At 47.0% G+C, this 24,798-nt stretch overlaps 1 protein-coding gene across 7 annotated transcripts in view; it reads right to left on the bottom strand.

Annotated features, from left to right (window-relative positions):
- Nucleotides 1-24,798, bottom strand: part of LOC121589082 (homeobox protein unc-4) — a 62,273-nt gene that overhangs the window by 3,820 nt on the left and 33,655 nt on the right. For all 7 annotated transcript variants that reach the window (XM_041907712.1, XM_041907706.1, XM_041907711.1 and 4 more), the window contains exon 3: nt 16,178-16,356. In XM_041907712.1, coding sequence (XP_041763646.1) covers nt 16,178-16,356 — 179 coding nt within the window. The remainder of the gene's footprint in view (nt 1-16,177; nt 16,357-24,798) is intronic.

The raw sequence follows: 24,798 nt of genomic DNA, 5'->3' as shown, positions 1-24,798 counted from the left end.
ACAGTCTAATGAATAATAAAAAGCTCATCGTGTGACGAGAGTACATGAAAAATCTGTAACAGAAAAGAACTGTGTTTCAACTGTCTGTGTGTCTGTGTCTGTGTGTGTGTGTGTGACTGTATAAATGAATTCATCCTTAAATTCTTCCCATTCCAAACTTCTAAACGGTGTGAAGAATGTCAGTGAAACGGAATCGGCGCGCGGGGGGAAAAGCAAAAAAAAACCCCAGGGCGGCTCAGTTGTCCGGCTCTCGGAGGGCTTCATGTCGAGCCTTTACGAACAGTAAATATACGTATTAGCTCAACCATCGGCCATTAATTATTTGGTCCGGAACTGCCGCCTGCCGCGCGCGGCTGTTCGGGATCGGACGATTTTCGGATCTCTCTTTTTTTTGTTGATGCCCTGAAAAACAGAGCCCAAAAAGGGACGATCCTCCCGACAAACAGAACGAAAAAGGATGCGCAAGGGAATGGCGGGCAAACAAGAACTGCACCAGCGCATGGGAAGCGCGTTGGAGAAGAAAAAAAACAGGGCAAGGGATTAACGTGTGTAACACTTGACTTATGATTTGTTTTTATGTGTTCTCCCCCCCCCCCCCCCCCGATTCCGCCGAAGCCTGCGTACCAAGCATCAAGCGCAATCGGACGGCAGGCTAGCACCTCGCGCTGTGTGCGCTGATGGCTCAATTCGTTTGCGGCACCGTTTGCCAAACGCGATCCGACACTTCGGGTTGCGCGGTTGAATTTGAGTTGAAGAGGCGAGAAAATGAACCACGACAAAAGGGAGAAAAGGTAAATGCTCATGTTTCTGCTTGTGTTTTACCCTTCGAAGGAGTTACTTTTTAACGTAGAGTTTCGTTACACGGTTATCACGCGTGTGTTGGTTGGTTGGGGTTCCTCACTTAGGGAAGAATTTATGTACACGAATTTCCGTTGTCGCTTGGCCACGTTTCATTATGCAAAGCCCATTAGCAGTTGTTGGACAGAAGAAACGCACACACACACCGATAGCCTGAAAGCTGCACCTTGCCGAGGCGCTTAATCCTACCGAATCGAATTTTAATATAAATATTACAAGCTAAAGTTGTACGCGACAGCGCAACGCAGAGCACAGCCGGGCAAATGGGATGTTTGGTGCATGTTTGCGCCATTTTCTAGCCCATTTACAAGGGCCATCCGCCGGGTCTTGAGCACGCTACGTTACACCTTGAAGAGTGCACTTTTTACAAGCTAACGATCTGCTAGCATGCAGTTGGGGGCTTCTATTTTGTTTAACAAAGTACACTTAATTTACGGCTGATAAAGCCAAACCCGGAAGCGGTTAAAATTTCATTACAATGAACCGTACTGTGCTGCAAATGAAACGAATTATTTCGAAAGCAAAAAAAAAACGGAAGCAGTGAAGCCATCAAGGGACAGTAAAATTTATGGCGATCTTTTGATGCTCTTTCCCCGGACCACTGCGAAGATGTGCGTTTTTATTTGATAGGTAACAGGGCTCGTTTGTCGTGGGGTGAGTGGGCCTTTCCCTCACGGTCGATTTGATCGAACATGAATGGTTCAAGGATCTAGTGATAAGAAACCGGGTGCATATTGAGTGTTGAAAAAGGGTCAGCAGGCTTGACGGATGACATCACGCCGCATTATCGACAAGGCATATCGAACATGAGTGAGGGGAACGTTGAACAGTGCGAAATGTGTCGCGTTTGTTTAACCATTTCCTATCATACGCAAATAAATGTGCAGTGCAGGAGTTTATTTGTGTTTTAAAATGCATTTCTGTTGCTTCTGTTAAAAGGGCCACCCCCGTTAGAGGATGATAAAACTGTTTGAACGAAGATAAAGCATAAATGAGTAAAAATCTGACTGTGCTGTGTTCGTAAACAACCAGCGCGCATTGCTTTGATTTTGTTTGTAAACTGGAAAAAGGGTGATCGATCGAGCGAACGGTTGGCGGTGGTGGCAATAGTTTGGCTTTCAAAAACGTCCCAAGAAAGGTCACAAAGCTACAAGCTCTTCCCATGTTTTGTTGGGTCAATTTCCCTGTTTTCCTTTTTGTTCTTTCAACACCCATCAATCAACACTAATCTAACAACCACTTGTTCACTCTCTCTCTCTCTCTCAAAATCACCGCAAATCGCCTCCTGCTGGGCCTGGAAAGTGGCAAACAAATTGTTGCAATTGTTCGGCTGACATTGCGTTTGCACCATTAACTTGGAGCGCTTGTTAGTGGCGGAACAGCACCGTCGGAAGCTGGAAGTCGTCCGCTAAGCCGAGGGCCGAGCAAAATAGACAAACCCCCTTTCCCGTGGTGCCGGCTAGACAACACGACCCACCATCGGCAGCGTTTGGAAGCATTTGTGGCTGTTGGCATTGAACTTCCGGCGCGAAAATGGTCGGCCCTTGTTTTTGTGCCAGCCAGCCGGAGGTCACACCAGCGGTTCTGCGGCCGATCAGAACGCAGACGCAGCTATGACGCACGTACGATCGTGCACGATCATGTGCGAGGGGTGCAGATTTTGTGTGCAATTTTCCTAACGGTTGCTGGCGAGCTAGGGGAAATTAGCAACTGAGTTTACAAAAAAAAACGGCTTTCATCTCTAGCTTGCGTAAATTCGACACAGCAGGTCGGCTTAATTTTCACCTTAAATGGATACATTGAACCCGTGGAGGTTAAATTGGATGCTGTAGCGTTGATTGAGGCGGAGTAAACTGGTGTAAGTGTACGATGTAACTCAATCCACAAGCTCTTTACGGCTGTGTTTACCAACGATTGAAACGATCGAGCAGCGACTTTCGTTCGCATGATGTACGACGAACGAATAGAATACTTTAAATGACCAACTCACAACGACACGCGCCGGTGACAGTGTTAAGCTACTTTCATGCAAACAATCTCTCGGGCAAGCAACTACCTTCAACTTGTGCAGTCACTGTACGTGAATCATGGCACTATGCACCGTGGCAATCCCCTTTCGAGACGGGTGAATCTATTTTCCTGTCAATCGGGATCCAACACCCAAAAGGAATTGACTTGATTGCAGCCGCGTACGCAAACGCTGACAGCAGCAGCAAGTTTGATTTATGGCACATTTTGACAGACCATCTTCCAGATCCTTTGGTGCAAGGCGGCTAGGGCAGCCGAGCCATCGAAAGACAACCGGGGGAGAGGCGAAAAAGCGGAAATTTAATACTTCCGCCTCTTGGCTTTGATAAAGTGGTACGCCACCGCGCGACACCGTCTTGTGCAAAAGACGGTATGGTGCCCGTTTCCCGTCCTTCGGGCACTTTAATTGAAGTAAACATTTTCTTCACCCTGCCATTGTCCGTCTAAATTGGTTGCTCCCGTTGCTGTACAAAAAAAAAGAAAGAAGGAAAATCACGTTGCATTCACAATCCGAGCCCTTTTGGTCTCGTTTTGCGCTCTTTTGTGACCCGTTTAACCGTTTGTCGTCCTTTGGAACGTGTGTCCTTTGGAGAGTGTGCTAAACGAAATAGCATTGGTTGCTCCCTTTTTTGCTCTCGCTTTCTCTCTTTCTGTCCGCTCCTAATGCTTGTCACTTGGCGCTCAGGTATAGCACACAAACAGGCGCCAAATGTGTCCGGGGCCAGCGTGGACAAAGCATCATCCTGCACGGTCGAGCAGCGGGGACCGAAATGCTGGCTGGTGAATGATTGATGGTGATTACATCCGGCCGTCCCCGAACAAGACACACACCGGCGCTCAAATTTGAACACACCGATATGCGTATTGTTTTTTGTTGAATTATTTATTACACCGCTCCAGCCTTCCAAACCCCGTTCACCCATCTAATTCTGATGTGTGTGTGTCTGTGCTACGTTCCAAGGCTGCTTCAAGGCTTAAAAGTTGAGCTGTATCCTGGTGAATGGGGAATGTCGTCGTGCGTTTCGTTTGTCACAGCATAAAACACTTGTCGGGACACTGGCAATGGAGCCCGAACGAAGCTGGTGGGGCTCCATTGCCGGTGGCCTAATTTGTTGTCCTGAAAAGTGTCTCCAATTTGGAAAGGGACTGGCGACGGTTTACAGGCAGCGAGTGTAATTTACAAGGTAGTTAGGCGTGTAAGAAAACAGCACAGTAAATGAATAGAATTGATCGATAATTCAGGGCAATTGAAATCGTTCACAGTGGAATGACATTAATAGTTGAGTGTAGAGCAGAAACTGCATAGGAGCCAAATGTCTAGGGTCACTTGTATTTCCATTTTTCGCTCGTTTTCACACATAAAAAAAACACGATTCGATGGAATAATTTGTACATTTAGGTGAGCTTGAGTTAAGACCAAACGATCGTTCCAGACCAACGATGGCAGATGTACACCATCCTATTTCACACCGTTTTGATGTAATTTTTATGCACCACAGTCACATCGTACCCTTCGCTTTCCCGGGAAGCGTCAAGGGTAATCTTTCTGGTGCAGCAAACCCCGGCGCAGAATAAATCGTTATCTGTGACGTTTGCAGACCAACAATAGGCATTGAGGCGGGATCGAAGATACAGAATCACAGGCTGTCTCAAGTTAACTGCCGACAGATTTGAAAGGGGCAGGTCCGAAATATGTGACAACCGCAAAATGATTCGAATCTCGTATTCGATGATTCGTCACCGCACACATCTGGGCGATTATTTTGATATTCTCGACTGTGGCCCGGATGTGTGGACCCGGTGGACAGCGTTATCTCGATATAATTCGGTACGGAACACAGGCTTTATTAATATGGAAATGGTGTAATACTTTTGCGCCGAAGGGAGCAATGTGTGTTGATAGTATGTGTGTGTGTGTGTGTGTGTGTGTGTGTGTGTGTGTGTGTGTGTGTGTGTGTGTGTGTGTGTGTGTGTGTGTGTGTGTGTGTGTGCTTCTTCTTTGTTCCAGCATCACTTGTTTTGTGTGGGGGGGAGAAGAAGCATGAAGCAACTCCAGGCAAAAAGGCAAACTATTGGAGGTGCTCTGAATTCACTGCACAAAGGAGAAAAGTCGCACTGGTGAGTTGTTTAAACTTCCAACCACTGTGCTGCTCCTGTCCGGAGTCCTGTGGGAAGCGTTTATCAAAAAACTTACCAAAACTTACCAAACACAAATGAATACAACGATTCGTTCGTTTATTTTTGCATCTTTTCTGGAATCGGAGAGGTAATCACATCAAAACTATGGCGATACAATTCCCATAGCATCCCCCCCCCCCCCTGTATCTCGAGGGGATACATAAATATATGCAGACATGAGACAAACTTCAATCCGTACGACTTTCCAAGCTGCACCGCACCATCTACCCGGACTCCATAACAGCAAGTGCGAACATGAAGGATGCGCAAAAGATGAGGATAAATTACGCACACCGGTTGCGTGGCCTGCCACGCTGCCCTCCACAATAGCGCCGGAAGGGATCGGACCGCTGGACGGTGTCAGAAATCGGTTACAACTTTAAATCGACTTCGCAAAATGATTTATTAAGTGTTTTAATTAATGAACACACCGAGCGAACACCACCGAGGGCTACAAGTATGTGGCTACAGTGCCAGGCGTCATACGGCGACCATCGTACAGGTATTTCCGATGGGGGTAGAGAGGGGGGGGGGGAGGGGGGGGGGAAGGGGATGAGGAAACCCCAACTCGAGGCCGTGGCACACGGATTTCATCTTCACCGAAAAGGGTGCCGAAAAGGGCAGCAAAGGTGAACACGAACGGCGTGCTTTTTGAAATTCCTCTCCGCTCCTTCCAAAAGAAATGCCTTCCAGCTGGAAGATGTGATTAAAAACTAGCCTCGTTTCGAGCCTTTGCGGGATGGGGGGAGGGAGACTGTTACAGTGGGCAGAGTAATAACCTTCACACAACATTATTATAACTCTGGAAACTATTTAGCAGCCGCGCACCGTGCCAAGGCAGAAGGCTGAGGGAGTGCCCACAGCAAACGGGGTAAGCCCTTACCCATGCCTTATTTGGCTCGTTTGAAGCCGTTCTTCAAAATTAAGTTGTTAAGGCTTCGGTTTCGGTCTCGATTAGCACGGGTGAGATGGAAGTAACAACAGCAATAAAAAAACACCCATACCAACACACGCCTTTAGAGACTGGACTGGAAGCCAAAGGCAATGGAAGCACGGTAAAAATCATTAGCTTCACGCTCATTTCAAAAAATCCCAACGGGCGAACGGAACTGTGCTGGGACTGGGACCGACCGAGAGAGAACGCCACGGTGTGCGGCTACGGGGCAAAGTTCTTCGCAATTGGATGTGTTTTTTTGTGAGTGCTCCCTCTCGCTATCTCTCTGTATGCCCGAGAACGGTACCCGTAAAGGTAATTAATTTTAATCAATTTTCTATACCCAAATGAAACCTCCTGAATGTGCCGAAAAAAGTTTCGATTTTTCGAACCACCCCACCCCGTTCAGGCGGTTTCCCTTCTGTGCAGGTTCTCCGGGTTCTGAGTGGAACAGAAACGTTCTCATTAGTCACACGTACGCGCTGCCAGCCAGAACATCTTCCGCGGAGAAGGAGAGGATGCAAAAGGGTGCACGTTGCTATGGAGCCCAGCGCAGGGTGATTGGGTGTTGGTTGTTGGTGAGTGTTGTTTTGATCTGAGAGCAAGCAAAAAAAAAAAAGAGGAGCATTGCGAGCAAATTACACACGAGAGCCCTTTTGGGGATGATGTTTTCTTATCGGCCAGACGTGATAGCGGTTGGAGAACGTTTTTACGAGCTGGTGGCAGTTCTTTGTGTTGCGCTGCTCCTCGGAAGGACGTCCACGAGCAGGATGAACCAGGTTGTAGGTCTTTCCAAGCTCAACACTAAAGGTGTGATGATATTGACGTATGTGCACGCTTTTATGATCCTTCTTTCAGCGGTGAAATGGCCTTAAGGAAGTGGAGATCATCAGAGCGGAGTCCTTGGTTGTTAGCCCTTGGCAAGACGGTGCTTCCATCTTGCAGCTTGACGTCTGATTTAGGACAGTCACAGGCGAAGGATGTACCGGTTCGCACTTTTGGTCAACCTTTCGCCGGTGTGTGTTTAGTGGCAGAAGGGTTTTTGCCCAAGGATGAAATGTAAACGGTAATTATTTGCTTTTTATACATAGCTTTCATCAAACTCAGTCCCTTGGAAGGCTCGGCCGGCGAGTTTGTGAGTGTGATGAGCCCAAAAGTGTGAAATGTGGAGAAGTAAAGATAGCCTTGTTATAGGTTTAAGGGTCTAATCTAACCGATTTCCAACAAGAAACTCATGTACAGTCAACTAAGCTCAAGATATAGGACCATCAACTGTAATATATGTTACAACATGTATATTGACATACGGATATCGTGTTATGGTTGTCATTTTAGACCTTAAAATAAGGGCATCAACTCCAAAATTTTGCATCGACAATTAGGTTGTAATTGAGTTGTTAGAAGCTGCTGTTGAAGAATAAGCTTGTCCTATTATGCATTCGATACTACTTCTCTAAGAAATAGCCTCTTCAACTACTTAGAACATCAATTTTGTTGGTCAAATATAATAAATCCCCGAATCGATAGCTTGAAGCTGCAGCTAGAGTTCCATCTCAATTATAATTCAATCTAATCTTCAGTCTTGGACGTTTGGATTGTGGAATTAACTAGCAACTATCTGTGTATTTGTCGCATTAACTTCATAGTGCATTGTGCCAACTTCCACCATTAGCTGTCGACAGTCGATTGAGTTTCTCAGGATATTTCCCTCACCATGCATCCCATTCAACAATGGTCGATTTGCGATTATTAATATCAACAATGAAACGACACAATGTGTAATCCCACAGCTATGCTCAATTACATCTTTCTTTCCCCACCCTCCCCTATCTTGTGTGTGTGTGTAACGATTGAATGAAGAATTAATCTCCAATTGGGAGGCCACGATGCATTGTGAGTCTCCTCCTCCTTCTTTGCCGTTGCGTACCGAAGCTCCAAAACGCGCCTCTTCACATTGTTATGACATCGGGCGCGAGGTGATGCGGTGATTCGCCCGTTCGAAAAGATTCGTGTGAAAATTCGTGCGGCCAGCTCGAAGCCGCCCGACCAGACGACCGCAGCGACGAGGTGTGGAGTGAGTTGTTCGAGGCGTTAGAGCCTATTTTCCAATTGCTCCTATCCATTACCTAACGGTGCTAATTCCAAACGATAGGATGATGACTTTATGTTTTTTTTCCCCCACTTCTCTTCCATTCCTTTGCTTCTATCTCTGCTGCGCCAGAGTTTCTCCCAGCAGCTCCCTGCTGTTGGTGGTGGTGGTTGAGATTTATCAATTTTCTCCCGAGTTTTGTTTTCTTCACACCTTCACAAACATCTTCATTTGCCGCAAACCGGGGTTCCAAGATTCCAAATCCGCTCCAGGGTCGGGGCCTTTCCACCTCCTACTCCTTCTGCTTCTTCGGGCGATCAGCATGAGATCATGAGATCATATTATATGGCCACCGTTCGTACCTCGCTTTCTCGTATCCCTTCCTGCAACTAACAGCAACGACGACGACGACGATGATGATGATGATGATGATGATGAGGATGAAGTTACCTATTCCAAGACACAATGGCGCGCGCGATCCGTTCCGGTGGTTTCGGGAGAGGTGGGACCTCGGTGGCCCGACTCGTTTGCGTTGCGTCCGTTCGGTTCGGGCTGTTTCGATCGATCGATAATTCTGTTTTCCTTCGCACACCGCGCAGTTAGCCGGCAGCCCCCGCGGCGGCGGCGGCGGCGGCGGCTCTCAGTCACAGCGGGAAGGGTGTGAATGTATAACAAGTCTATTAATATTGAGAAACTAATTTTTCCTGACGGCTTTCATAAGTTATACATGTGCCTTTGGAAATGGGAGTCTCGGCGCGGTGTTGTGGCCACGCTGTGGCTGCGTTTGGGCAGCGTTTGGGGTTGGGTTTCACCAGAAAGGGGAATATTGAATATTTTACACCTTTTTTTCCCCCCACCGGTCCGGCCCAGGTTGAGTTATATTGAATTCGATGCTTTCAATAGGGTGGAGAAAGGGCTTGTGCTTGTGATTAAAAGGCGAACTGTGTGGGGAGGAGTGTTAATGAATTTTGTTGCCAATTCACTGCTTTGCTCACAGAGTGAAAAGTGTTGATTCGTACAATATTATTTGTTTCTTGGATAATTTTCTATAAAATATTAAAAGATGATGCCTGCCTTAAACCGCTCGATCCTCAAATTCCACACCACAACACACTGGCATCGATTGGAACGATCACCGATTAATAGGGACCGAAAAAAAAAGAACCACAATAAAAAACAATTTACGATCCTTAAGCCGGGCCGGAATCGTCCTCCGACTTGGAATCGTAGCCGGGCTGGAACCGACGGGCGCGTAAATTGAGAAATAGAAGGATCGAATGTGTGCCGTTGTGCACAAAAATTGGAAAAAAAACATGAAATGTCTTCTGGCAAATGATGACGGCCAAACTGGGCAGCAGCAACGGCAACAGCAACAGCAGCAGCCGCCGCACCACCAGAAGTAAATTGAGAGTTTGATTAATGGTTCAAAATATCTGTTAATACAAAATCTCATTTACATTTCTAACCCATGCCGCTAGTGGTGGTGGTGGTGCTCCGGTCAGTATGAAGTCGTTTAAATGTGCGTTTTTGTTATTCTGACTCTCTCTCTCTCCATGTCTCTCTCTCTCCATCTCTCTGTTCAGTTATTATTCGATTGTGTGAAGCAAGATGGTTTCGGGGTTCTGTGTTTTTTTGTCCATCTTCCTCGCCCAGAGTTTCCCTGGGATTGGCTTTATGTTGCCGTTATTATTGCTATTATGTTTATCATTATTCATATGAGAATCGAGGTTCGTTCTCATCTCGGGTCGGGATATCAATGGAATAGAATCTTTGGCGGGTTGTTTTTTTCTTCTCTCTCTGCTCCGTTTCCCCGCTGGAGACGTCTCCCGCTGGTCCCGTGTTCCAGGTGTTTGATACGTAGCGCCCGAAATTATCCGACGATGATGGTAAGCGTTTCCCTTTGCGCAGCTCGAGTGTTGGCGTATTTTGGGTGTTGGGTGTAAATTGTTTCCTATTGTTCTGCTTCCCCCCCTGTTTCACGAACGGGGGGCGGTTATGTTTCAACCATCAACCAATCCGTGGCTTGCGATCTGTTGCGTACAGTGAACTAATCTAGTGTAGCAGTGTTTCTTGTGCCATGGAATAGGCACGCACACACGCCAACACCATAAGCCCCAGAAATGTATAATCTTTAAGATACATATTTATAGGGTTTGCGAGCAAATTAAATTGACACGACTTCCAGCACGGGCATTATGCTTTCCTAATGTCTTTAGCAAACGGCCTAACCTCCCCAATCCAGCCAGCCTGGGTCCTATTCCGCTAACACATTATGGTGGAAAGCCGATTAAAAAAATCGATTTTTAATTTAATTCCAACTGCCCACGAGATCGGCCGTGGCTGCCGCAGCGAACAAAATGAAAAACGCGGCGAATGATATACATGAATTATGAGCTGGTACTGATCGCGGTCTATTGATTTCGTGCAGACACACAAAAGGCGCACGTTCGATCCGAGAGGCAACCGATGATGATGACGACGACGACGACGACGACGGTGGCTATAAAACGGATCACAGCACATTTTAACGAGCCGGGATACCGAGGAGTGTATGGTTCGGAGCAAAAGCAAAAAAAAAGTGTATATTACGAACGATGAAGGCTGAGACGGACCAAGACGGATGGGAGGGGGGAAGGGTGGTCGATTTTTAATTTACATTTTTCAAAGAAGGCTAGCCGGCCTCATCGGTCACTAATATAATCATCGGCAAGCGGATGCGAGCGACAGGGAAAACCCCCTACCCGAACGAGACGGCATGAAACACACACACACACACAAAGCAGCGCGCGAAAGAAATGATTAACTTAACTATTTACGCGATGACAACTGATCTTGATAAATAGGCAGCGAGTGGTTGTGGGATGTACAACAACAACAACAACAACAACAAAGGAGGAAAACGCATCCCCACCAAACGCGCGTGTGTTGCATGTAAATTGTTGACAAGCGAAAAGGAGCCAGCCTGCTGCGGGATGGGCGGATCTTTGTCCGTTGCGGGCGCGCGTTGAATAGTTTGATGAGATTGTAGGAGGCATTGAGCATGATTTTAAATAGTTGTGAAGCTGCTTTTGATTCGAATCTATTGTGTGTGTGTGTGTCGGTGTGTGTGTGTGTGTGTGTGTGTGTGTGTGTGTGAGGATGTTAATTTCCCGACCGAAAGACACGATGTTGTACAATGGAAATAACATTTGCAGCAATTAATAACGAGAGTAACAGGCAGGCAGGCAGGCAGGCAGGCAGGCAGACCAGACAAGACCGGCAGACGGGAAATAATTGTTTGAAGCTTTGCAAAAGGAGTGTATCGGTGCTTGTGTTGTTTACCATTCATATAAGAAATAAGTGTAAGAAGGCTTAATAAATGATGTTTCTCGCTGGTAAAAATGCTCGTTTTCCAACACGCTTCCAGTTGTCTTATTGGAAAAGTAAAACAATTTAATTACTTTTTAATAATCCTGCATACACGGTAATGTTTAAAATAATAACGAAAAATGCCAAATTAAATAACAATAATTATGCCACGCACAGTGTGCAAAAAAAAAACACAAAAATAAAAAAAACTCAATTTTACCATGCCAATTGCTCTTACCTTTTCCTTCCTGCTATGAACGGATACATTATGGTACGAAATCACGTTTCAATGTGTTTTGATCGTAACACGTGCGCCTTCGAAACATCGCATCATTTATATTCGCATCATAAGTTCGTTGCGCTTCGTGTTACACGATTCAAATTCAATTCGGCGAACCAGAGATGAGGTTGAATCATCACAAATATAAATAAAATTATATTGCAAATAAAGCGTGAGTTTTGCAGCGTGAATTGATCGATTTCATTCCGCTTGCTGTACGTGCTTGCTTCCGTTTTTACGCAAAACAAAAAAAAACCGTGCACAAATCAGAAATACAATTTCTGATTTAGCTCTAAAAGCTCCCCAAACGATACTTCCCCAGCAGGGAGAGTCCAGCAGCAAAGTTTATGAACCATTCAATCATCCATTTCCGACACTGGGGGCGGCCCTGCGGACACAGCAAAACTACAATGACCCTTCATAAAAGTAAAGGCGAAGAAGCTGCGATACGTAGCTCCTTCGCCTTTGCTTTATTACGACAACAAGCTCTAATAAATCACCGCAACCCGGGAACGTAAATGTTCCAGATATTAAATTTAATTCGAACAGATTTTTAGCACATTACGGCCGGTTTGATTCGTTTTGGTACCCGTGGGCCGGTCGTAGAGGAGGGAATGGAGGGCTTGATTCCTTCGAGCCTTTTCCATTCAATTCTCGTTATCCAATTGAGTGGACACGATGGGAATGTTACGAGGGTGTTGTCGAAGGGAAAACCACAAGCCACCCGCAAAATGCAACCCCTGGAATGTTCTTCCCCTCGTAGTCAGCAGGTTTCGGTTTCGCTGCCTTGCTGCCAAGGGTCATTTGTCGAATGTCAGAGTAGGCGAGGTGCTTCGAAGGCGAGTGCGGGCAGGATGAAGCTGGCAGGATGAAGCTAGCAGGATGAAGTCAATGAGGCTGGGCTTCATTTTCGCTCCCTCTGCTACTTCGCTTTGATAAGGGCCAGGGTGTCCCACGGGTGCTATGATGAGGAGCAGCGCGCACGAAACACGTCGTCGGCAGTGTGAAGATCGATTTCGAGAAGGAAAACAATCATCAGCAACATCATCAAACCGTTTTCGTTCTCGGCCCATCTGTGACGGTGGTGGCAAATGTACCTCATCGTGATGAGGTCTTCGTGGCCAGTCACGTAACGACATACACACATTTCGATAAGGTTCGATGGGCAGAATTGAGCTTTAAATACACATTCAAAAGCCATCCAATGCTTGGAGGTACAACAGGACAACACTAACCAGTAAGAACAATGAAACGCTGTTAAAAAGCTCCATTTTTGCGGCATTTTAACGCTGACTCGTAACAAATTGTCCTTCATCCTTCAACCCGGACTCGAAATCCCATCAATTGTATCCCTATTGTTTGACGCCTTGCAACAGTTAATTACGGCATACGGTAACGCCGAGGTAACGTCAGTACGGAGCAGTGTATGCAGCACACATCTCCTCATCGCCCTGTAACACGCCCTTCGAACAAAGATCTTCTGCCAGCTTCCCCATCCCAGCAGCAAACTGGCTGCCAATTTCCCTCAAGTACACGTCAGGGAAGGTGGTCGTGTAGAATTAATTCCACTGCACACGGAGCCCACAGAGCGAGGGAAGAAACGCCCGGTACAAACGCTGCACAGATAGCAGCGCCCTCCCCCCCCTCCGGTTCCGTCAATAGGGATTTAAGTAATAATAATATTGTTGTTATGCTAGATTATTACATTTGCGCTACCGCAAAGCTAACGCGAAAGTCGATGAAAAAATCAGCGGGAGACAAACGACGGAACGAACAAAACCAGCACAAGACACAAGGGGGAGAAAGGTGGCACAAGCAGAGAATGAAACAGTTTGAATTCCAGCCATCCGCTACCGAGCCGACTCCGGTGGAGGATGACACTTGTTTACTCTTGGCCGGTCAGTACCGCACCACCAGTAAGTGCCTCCTGTACGTGGGGGTATGGGTTCGGGTTAGGGAAGAACTGAGGGCGGATGGGTGAAAATAAATGGGAACAGATTTTATTACACGCCGAGTTTGAGTGAAAAGTAAACAGGGGTAATGAAGTTTCCCTCATCTTTTTGTGTGAGCCCGAGCATCATCCCGACCCCTTGCTCGGCCGGTATGAATAGGGGACGCTGATGCTCTTTTTCCTTCTCCAAGGGGTTTTGCCTGAATTGAAGGATTTGTAATGCAGCTTCAGGCTTCGACGGGGGCTTGGATGTGTGATGGTGAAGTGTTTTTTTGAGAGGAAGCAAGCAGCAAGGTAATAGAATTTGTAATAAAGCAGTGCCCTTGTAATTACCATTTTTATTAGGAAAAAGGTTTCTCTTTGTGCACGGAGATTTGGTAGGAGTATTGTCTCAATGTTTTAACATATTTGTTGTTACTATATAATTGTATCGTATTTACGGTTGTATTTTGAGACAAAGAAAGAGTCCTGAGCGTCTTGGCCATTTTCCCTTTTCGCCAAGAGAGCAAGCGACAAGCAGCTTCGCTGACATCGTCCTCTTACACCGCATAAGAAAACAGGATAATTACAAGTCAAAATCGTCAAGTGTACGAGCAGCCCCTTTTGCACAAACGCCGAGCATGCGCGCCCAAGTGGTGATGATGCTGCTGCTGCTGCTGCTGCTGGGGACGGTGATTGTTGTAACAAATGATGTTTCCTTCCCCGTGTAGCTTCAACAACCCTCCAGCGAGCCGTTCAGCCGCCAGGCTACACTTTTCCACCCTCCATCGCGCGGGTGCGTTCTTCAGCATTTTCGGGAAAGATGTTGAATAATTTATAGCACATTTGAGGTTACCGCTCAAGCGCTCGCTGCCATGGACGAACGAATCTGCTCAAATTGAAATGATCCTAGCGAAGCGAGCGAGCGAGCCGAAGGGACCGCATTGGGCAGAACAGGGGACCACGGGGCGAGCCCCTTTATCCGCGCAAAAATCAAGCACCAACAAAAGGCACACAGATTTATGTGGTTGTTGTTTGGGATTTACACCCCATGGCGGTAGGAAAAAAGAAAGGTGTGACAGGCACGCATTCGGAGCGGCGTTGTACGTTTTCCCTCCGAATTCCTGCGGGGCAGATTTCTAGCCAACTGGTGCAGGCGGTACACAACAACTATCCCGCGATGAGATGGCAAGTGATTTGGAAAATCTTTTGCAAATCGAAACAGCAGTGTATGAAAGGGGACCTACGCGACGACGACGACCGATCCGGCGATGGGATGTTGTTGTTGAAAATATTAACAAAACCCTCGCGCGGATCCTTCCAGCAAGCTGCAATAGAGCATCAAACAAAACGGACAAGGGGATTTGTTGTCGCTTGTGTCGCGATATATACATAAAGAGAGAGAGAGAGAATAATTGTAACAAACGTAGGAATGATTATTTTTATTTTTATTGTCACGATTGTGTTGTTCGGTGCGAGGGTCGTCCTTTTAAGCAAGCTAATTTTTCCATTCTAATTAGATTAGTATTAGGTGCAGCTCAGCCCGACGGGGTTCATTGGAAGTGGCGTTTCGCATTCGGAAGAGAAGGAGGGTTCAGTAGGCTTTGAAATCGTTTATCTCGCTTTAGTTGTTAATTAAAGTGGTATAAAAGGCACATAACGGTGCACTTTGCTGGTTAGATTAGAGCACTTCATTTGCGTGAGAGCGTGTGGATCCGCTCTAGGATCCGAATAAAATAATTCATAAATTTAAATCAAACCCAAAAATTGACAATTTTTCCATAGACACCCCACTTTACCTATTTTTAAAAACAAAAATACCTCACAATATTGGCCAATGCTGCACTAATTCCTTTTTGGGGCGCAGGCAAAAAGCACGCCGGTTTTGAAGCACAGCGCACATTTCCCTATCATTTCGCATCCGATCAAAATTTATGAGGCACCAAATTGAAATTAAATGCATTTCCTCTCCCAGCCCCTTCCCCGCACCCCACACTCCGGTTTGAATGGGTAACAATACAATGAATACATGAATGAGATTGTTCCTGCATGCATTGGTATGAGTCGGTGTGTGTGTGTGTGTGTGTGTGTGTGTGTGTGTGGTGTGTGTGTGTGTGTGTGTGTGTGTGTGTGTGTGTGTGAACGGGATTGCCGTATTAATACAAGCGTCCATAAAGCATAATTTATGTCACAAAATGTCATCGTTTTTCTCCACGGGATTGCCCGTTGGCTATGAATTATTACTAAATCGCAATCGCATCGTTGCTCCGCTCGCTCTCGAACAGACACACACACACACACACACACACACACGATACGGATCTGGTGCTTGCCGGGCGAGTCGGCGAGACCGTGCCAGAATCAGCCAAGATCAGCGAAATGTCTTAGCGTCCCTGCTTCCCCTTCACAGTTGAACCCTTTGCTTCGTTCGCAGGTCAAAAGCCCTTTCTTCTCTACATTTCTCCAGCACAGGAGAAGTGGCAGATTGTTTGGCAGATGATTTAAGTTTGCCCATCCACATCTTGCACTTACCGCTACCCTGCTTTCCTTGAGATCCAACCGCATGGCCAGTGCCTCGCGCATAAACACGTCCGGATAGTGGCTGGCGGAGAAGGCTCGCTCGAGCTCCTCGAGCTGCCACGAGTTGAAGTTGGTTCGCGACCGTCGCCGCTTCGATGCGCTGCTTTCGTCGTCCCCGTCGGCGGCTGATCCTGCAACAAAACGAGAGTGAGAGAATAGTGCTTAGTATTATTAAATTTCTAAAACCACGAGTTAAATATAGAGAGAAGAAAAAACTTAAATTTGTTATAGCAAATTATCGATCTCTAATAAGGGAATTAAGAAGGGGATGCCGTTTTTAAAATGAAGCTTCTTCATGGCCGTCCTAACAGCCCGTTAGCCTGCCTGAATCAATGTGACGAATCGATAAAGCTGCTCACAATTGGACACACACGATTACAGCCACGGCCGCCCCGGCCCAGTCGCACAATTTTCCCATCAACGTGGCTTTCCATCAACGGGAAGGGAGGGTTTTTTTTTCACCTGAAACAGCGACCGGCCACTGTTGTCGCTAATGTGTATGAGTCGACAGAATATTGGCCAAATCCGGGTGGTGACCAATTTGCCACGGCACAGGGACAGAAAGGGAACGGGACAGCGCAATGTTGTTGTATTGAATGGTTGTTGTTGCGTTTTTTGTTCGCGTGATAGTAAACTTTAACTCGATCTAGTTGAGAAGGGGACGGTTTTTTGTGTGGTTGCTGTCGTTGTCCCGTTCACAGCACCTAAAGATCTCACGGCATCTCCGTGCCGAAGAGTGGAAAATTAATTGTTACTTTGCCGATGGAAATGTGACGAGCTATTGTAGCGAGAAAAACCGGGAACCAAAGCAAACAAACAATTATCATTCACACTCTCTATCGCTAGCTTGTTCGGTTCATCAACCCGTTGAAAAGTCGTTTGAAAAAAAAAAGAAATACATTACGTATGTACATTACACGCAACACTTGTCACAAAATCAACTTTCATTCAGTTTTCGTTAATCTTTTTCTCACTCGCAGGCCGAAGGAAAGCGGCGCTCTTATCTTTGGGCTGGAGGAAATCGCAACGAGATTGCTTAATGCGCTTGTCACCCTGCGTCCCCGAGAGGGCTTATCATCATCGCACTGACTTATGGTCTCACTCTGTCTCTCTCTGACACACACACAGTGCGCCTTGTCACGGTAATGAGCTAAGCTTGATAATGATAATCATCCTTTTGCCCGGGCGAACGGTGTCTGGTCTCGGGGCGTTTGGGTAGGGTCGATAGTTTAAGCTCGTTTTCAAAATAAAGCACAAAACCATTTCACCAGCGAGAGAGCAACCAATGTACCAATAAATTACCAACTGTCAGAGTAGCGTGTTTAAGAGGTAGAAAAAAAATAGAAACAAACAGCTACACACTGGAAGGCATTAGAAATAGTGACCGAAAAACAAAAAAAAACTTTACACAACATCCCTCAACTCGACAGCTCGACGAATCGGACAAACAAGCGAAGGCTGTAGCGATAATGTCGCCCGGGGATGAAATCAGTCGAGGGCATAAATTCGGCCATAGACACAACACAACACTGGAAATGGAATTGGTAGCTCCCAACCCAAGTGAAGAAGTGGTGGAAAAGATGTACGTACATCGAACATGAACGCGTAATGAGCCCGAATCGCTGAGCCGTAGAGTGCGCGCCCCGAGTCGGAATCATTGGATCGTACAGAGCAAACGCGCACACAAGCAACACGAACTCGCCTGCCCCGCACGGCATTACACACTTATCGTGTAATTGGAAGCGACTAGTTAGTAAATTATCACTTATTTATTAATTACTATTATCGTCACGCCACATGTTACGTTCCCGGGGCGTGTGCGCGCCCACAGTGTAGGGCGAGCCGTTCATCATTATCGTCATCCCACCGACGATCGTTGGCAAAATGGATCATCGTTAGCGATCGATTGGACCAACTATCGAGATCATGAGGGACAGTTGGTTTTGCCCTTCATTGACCTGTAATTTTGCATCCTCCACCCTTGTTTAGCAACATTGTAACGTTCGGTATGAGCGATCGGTGGATTAGGAACGATAAGCGTTGCTCACGCTCACATTCTCACATCGAGCGCGAGTGATTAATTGGTGCAGTTTTGTGCCAATACACCGAAGGCTTAGAATGGTTTCCGCTTTTCCCCCCCCCCCCATCACGGACGGAGTAACGCTCATCCCCAAAAGCCTCACTAAAGCCGTCCATCCATTATGAAAGCAAACAAAGTTGCGTGCGGCCGTTGCGCACGGGGCCGGGCGGATGTAACACACGAAAGCACGGCCCAAAAAAAAAAATACATACAAAAAACCGGCCCCTAAAACCGCGCCACCTAATGTCAAATTGTCACTTGTGCAGCGTACCATAAATCAAACAATTACAGGTGTTAATCAAATGTCGTACTGTGGCTGTGGCTGTGGCTTCGGAGTGGTTGGTGATAATTTTCCCCGGCAGCATGGTTCGTGTCATGGTCGCGTAAGCGTATGAGCTGTTGTTTATTTATGAACCATTAAGGCATAGATAACGTGCCGGTGGTGCGGCGACGGTTGTTAGAAGCTGTATAAAAATGGTCGTATTAGAGAAAAAAACGCTGTTTGTAAATAGCCATTTTTACATGTGTGCATTCTACTAAACAACGGTCCAATTATTTCGTCGCGAGTTGATTGAAAACCAAAGGAACCAAAGGAAAGACTGTTCCCCCGAGAGAAAAAAAAGCTCCAATAATGATGATGAGGAAATTAATTCCAAGGTTCGGTCGACGATGGCAAGATTGATGATTTAATTAGCCTTTGCCGCAAATTGCTTCATTTCAATCGCTAGCAACCTGATCGCGCACACACAGCAGATCCTTGCGCTGGTTGCTTTCCAAAAGCAGGTTGAGCAAAAAACAAAAACAAAAACCCAAATCGATTCGCTACGGATCGGGTCGAAATTATCTAACCTTCGTCCTTTCGGGACAAGGAAACAAAAAAGCGTTACCCACACAAAACATAATAACACATAATGATAGCCAAAACCCGGTGGTGTTATTAGCGAGCGATGCAACCGAGCAGTCTAGCTTAAATTAATTTTTCTCTATCGATGATTTAATATCTCGACCCGGGGACGGGAATGCCCGGAAGCTTGGGATAGAACAGAGCAGAAACGCTTGGGTATCCTGCTGCGATCGTTCGATCCTCGGGGCGGGTAGGATATGCCTTTGCGATCCCTGCCGATCGGAAGTTCTCATCCCTGTCAAACACCGCTGACGTCTTCTGGGGGGCGTTCCGGGTAAATTGGACAGGATCAGGCAGGTTGAAAAGGCAAACGCAACCTTGCAAGGTGGAATACATCCACACACACACACACATTTATCCATTGGCGGTTTAATTATTGCATGCTTTCGTAAGATCGACCGACGGGACCTTGCACTATTTACTTTGACGAAACAATCGCTCTGCTTCGCTGACATCCATTGGAACGTCTTAATCTCATGCCTCCCCACACATCAGCATTAATGACTTAAAGTGGCAGATTCTCGGGCGTTTGTGCGTTCCCTGTGCGTGACTAACGTCGTTTGGAGGCGAATTCAATTTGCCATTTTTTCCCCGAGCTTGGCAAGCTCGTCAGGCAGGCGGCAGCAAATCAATTTCCCCCATCGAACCGGTTCATTTGCATCACATTCGGCAAAGTGGAAGATCACGCAGACCCAAAACAAAAAAAGTCCTCGTCAAGGTATCTCGTGCTCGGGTTTTCGGCGAAGGAGGTGCAAGAGGCACGGCACAACACCTTGGCACGGCATGCACAGTGGCACACTGAATGCGCATGCAAAGGCGCATCATAATTCCAGGCTCGTCGCCGTCGCAAATTGATGCCCTAGCCCAGCTGCTGGCTGGTTTAACACGGGGACGGCACCAAAAACCCAGGACCCAGGGTCGGCGCGGCACTCGGCAAAAGGTATTAATTTTCCTCAATGCTTGAAGACTAAATTGTTCGGCTGAAGAGCGGGAAACGCGTGTGTGTGTGGAAGCAACAGTGGACCGGCTAAAACAACAGAGCTGAGCCAATTTCGGTGGCACTGCAGCACGTGGTGGAAGGCTCGCAGAGGTGCGGAAGTGCACCAACGCGAGGCCATAAATTTAAACTGCCTCAAATTAAATTCAATTTTTATAATGACTTCATTTATTCCAACTTTTTCTGTCCCGATCTGCACTGGCGTGTACTGGTGATTGAAGCGATTGAAGATGTTTGAAGGACGTCAGCGATGTGTTCCTTCCAGCCTGGGCAAGGGAAAATGATCGGTATAATGATAAAGATGCGATGAAGCGATCTGCCCTGCCGGGTCGTCCGAAGAAAAAAAAAGGTGATGTCGATCGATTGCCCCGAGGGCTGTTAGCATAAGCGCAGTGCATAGACGCGATCGCAACGCAAGGGACGAATCTGCGTTATTTATCGATTCGTTCGCTTCTTGATTGAGTATTTTGGAATTTTTACTTTTAATAATCGAAAGCTTGCAATGTTTAAACCCCAGTCTGCGGGTGCAAAAATGTGGCGGAATTGAAATGCTGCCCGCTGTCGGAGAGGGGGGGCTAATCGGAGACGCACAGCGTTGCGCAACTGTTGCGCACAGAACCTTCCCTTGCAGCATCCATTATCATTATGAATACAATCAACCTTAAGCGACTGTGTGTTCTAAAGATTGGCGCTCTTACGGAGGGCCCGATGATGGGCCTAAGGGTAAAGAGGGGTTGTTGGGTGCAGTTGGATGTTATTAATATTTTTTCGCCCCTCTTCCTTCACCCGACATCGCTGCCTACACATAATTGTAGTTATTATGCATTATTTTTACAATGTTCGGACGTTCGGCCTTTTTTTGTATACACAGTGTTGAGCAAAACAGTTCCTGTCGCACGCTGGCAAAACACCGAACACAATTTGAAGGCATTGTGCGGCCGCTTCCTCATTCAAGCCCGGAATCAATTTAACAACGACCAAGGACAGCCAAGCAAAACCACTTGAGCCACACTGTTGAAGTCCGTGTGTGTGTGTGTGTGTGTGTGTGTGTGTGTTTGAGCCACTTAGTGCCACGGAAACGATCGGTTCCATTTTGTGAGCCATCCGGCCATCCGCTCGCGAGCAATTTGTGTCCGCGTTTACCACGTATCCACCAACGGCGGAGCGCGCCTTAATGGTGTGGTACGTTTCGCGCTTGCGCGCCCCTATTCCTTGCTTATTGAAATAATGCGCCCCAAACCGGCGACCTGCGGGCGCGAGAGATGGGGCCGATTTTTATCGATCCAAATTGGACGCAAACTGAAAACTAATAAATGTTAATGGTTGCGCCTTGCTACCTTCACCTCCGCAGGACAGTTTGCGTTCCCGGCGCTGATTACCCGGCGAGGCAGTGGAGGCTGTGGCAATCATTGGAAGGGAGAAGGGAGAAGCGTGATTTTCCACGATGCACACAGGTCAAAAGTAATCGACAAGCTACACTTACCACAGGTACACCGATCAAACGGGACGGGATGGTTTTTGGGTGGGTTAAATTGATCCCTCGGTGCCGTGGTGCCTCTAAAAAACCGCGAGTGATGAATGAAATAATTGAAAGAGATGACCGGTTTTGGCCGGTGCTGCCGCTACCCGCTCGACCGTTCTGCTAACTGTTTTCGAATGGGCTGGCCATCACCATCAAACCAAGAGCATTGGCACGTTATTCAATCGCCAACCGGGACTGCGTACCGACCAAAGAGGGATCGAACCCCGGCCGAAAACCGATTCGCTACGTAAACAACGGCTCCGCCAAAAGCTCCACCAAAACGATCATCTCGGTACGATCATGATCATGTACCCGATGATGGCGAGCACATTTATCGTAATAGCAAAATGACTCAATTGCTGCGCAGAAGATGAGATAGGCGAGCGGCGAGAGGCTGCAATTGATTCGAAAGTATGGGGGACCCAACCGCCAGGGTCCTTTCTCTTGATGATGATCGGCATGCAACAAGTTAACCACTGCTGGGCGGGTTAAGTATAGGGTTAGTGCTTGCGGGATGTGAAACAATAAGCGTAAATAAATAACACACTTCACCAGCAAAACCAAAAAAAAAAAAACAAGGACACATCACAGAACCACGATGAAACACGCAAAAGGTGGACTTGACTCTGTCCCGAGGTGTGTAAAAGAGAGAAACAGATTGCGCGCCTACTTTGACGATCAACACTTCATTTGTGGTAGCGGTGGATCGCGGGACAGAACCGCGAAAATTGCTGTCATTCCGTGACGGACTCAGGCAGGGATGGATTTAATTATTGGTCCCGGTGCGTTGGCCCCTGCTAATGTCAGCACCATTTTGTTGATCAAAATCGAATAAAGCAACGGCACATGCACATGTTTACACGGCTAAGTGATTGCGTATGCGATCTCTTACTCACTTTCACCCATTTATGGGCAAGCTTGCGACAAGTCGAGGGTGAGTTTTATTTGGCAAATTAAATTTAAACACATCCCCCTTCCCATGCTCGGTATCGAAATCGAATAAAAAGCAACTGCCACTAAAAATCGAATGCGGAGCAGTTAAGGCTCAAAGCGAAGCAACGCCGGGCTCGGTCAGTAAGCAAAATTGATCATTCATCATGCATTTATCGGTTGGTTGGCTGTTAACCTTCCCGCGAAAGGAAACAGAGCGGTTCGAAAGAGAATGTGCTGGTACAAATTGAGATATTGAACCGCAGAAATTGAGATCGGTTGTGTGCGGTCAAGCTTCGACGCCGCGAAGAGGCAAAAGGGCGAGAAAGTAGCTCCTGCCGATCGGCTGTAAATATCTTGGGCAAATTGGTGGTTCTCCCCACACACACGCACACACACCTTTAAGCCTTTTCTTTTTGGGTCAGCGATCCACTTACATTATGGTCAATCAATTGCAGGCATTAAGGTGCATGAAATGATTTTTAATCATTCACGGGAAGGCGTCCCAAAACGGAACCGTGGTTAAAGGGGCGATACAGTGAAAGGTGTGCTTCATGCTGCAACGGCCCTTGTTCAATTTCCGAAGGGGTATTGTACCGGGGAGAGAGCCATTGCAATCCAATCATTCACTACTTGAGAGGGCAGTTGGGGTTATCATTTCGCGCAAACTCGATCCGTCCCGAAGTGGAAATTGTCCCGGAGAAGAAACAGAATAAAACAACAAAAACGACCGCCAAATACCGTCCCTATCTGCACCGTAATTCATTCCCGTAATTGAAATTCCATTCCCCAGTTTCCGCTTCCCACTGTATGGGTGGTTTGGGGGTGCAAAAATCAAATCAAAACTAAATCACGCCCTTATCAGTGCAGCTAAAATTAAGAATTATTACACCACGTGTCCCAATGGTCGGGCCTGACAAGTCTGCCCGTTTCTGCTCGGCTCTGCTTGTTTGCGTTTCAGTTTTGATTGCAATTGAAAATACGCGATAAGAGGAACGGGTCCTGGCACTGCCGCGAGAGCCATCGCATTACCGCATCCGGACGATGGCGATGGCTACCAACCGGAAAAGCAAGACAAAACATTTAAAAAAAAACACACAGGAAAGAGATCATGCACTTTGCTCTGCGAATGTCTGTATTTGGCGAAAAAAACGGCGAGCATAACCGAAATGGTTTTGTACAACTTCAGGCACACCCCTCCCATTCCCATTCCTTTTGCTAGCATTCGCCCAAAACTCTATTACCTACTACTGTACAAGGGCTGATAATTTATAGCGAAAATCGCTCTCGACCGCTCGCTACTTTTGCACGACTTGCTGTGTGCAAAAGCTTGCTGTTTGCACGATTTGCAGACTGTGTCGTTGAACGGACATAGAACTCTCGCTTCCCCTTCCGCCCCGGTGCCAGACTCCTGTCCCAAAAACCGTTTGTTAATAAATCAAAATCACAATAACACAGTGCGCGCACGCTGATTATGCTTTCCAATTTGGCTCCACGCTTGTGCATTCGGATTTTTATTTGAAAAGTTTTTGTTTTTTTGTTGTTGTTTGAATTATCTGTGTTTGTATGTGTGTGTGGGTTTGGGCGGGTGGAGCCCATTGGCAACATGCGCCATAAATCATCTAGCCATGCTGCTGCTGCCATGCTAACTAACGGCGACATCGAAGACATGCGAGCGAGCGAGAGAGAGAGAGAGAGAGAGAGAGAGAGAGAGAGAGAGCAAATGTGTGTGTGATTTTGTTCTTTTTTTGCTATGTGCAATCGCTATTTCCAGCCTGCTTCGTTGCACGCAGAGTAAATTGAAAAATTATCAATTATTTTTCGACCCACTGCTTGCCATGCACTGCTGCCCGCTCGTGGCTCCTTGCCTGCGCTCTTTCGGCAACTGAACCAGGACATCTCGCACCGCTCGTGTAAGCAACCCGTAAAGTCCGCTCCGGAACCGCTCTTTTTTTGTTCAAACGAGAAGGGAAGAGAGGCCCCGGCCCGGCTAATCTAAAACGCGACGCGCAGATAGATAGTGGCCGTGCGACACGCTCGCACTTGTTGGTTGCCCCCATTTGTTGCCCTTTGGTGTGCCACCCCTCCCCCCTTTGGTTTGCAACCCTGGGACGCCTGTGTCTGGTGCCTGTCCGGGGAA

This window comes from Anopheles merus, chromosome 2R (assembly GCF_017562075.2).
Source record: "Anopheles merus strain MAF chromosome 2R, AmerM5.1, whole genome shotgun sequence".
NCBI classification, from domain to species: Eukaryota; Metazoa; Arthropoda; class Insecta; order Diptera; family Culicidae; genus Anopheles; species Anopheles merus.
Note: the sequence above shows the minus strand (reverse complement) of the source record. Positions and strands in the feature narration are given on the sequence as shown.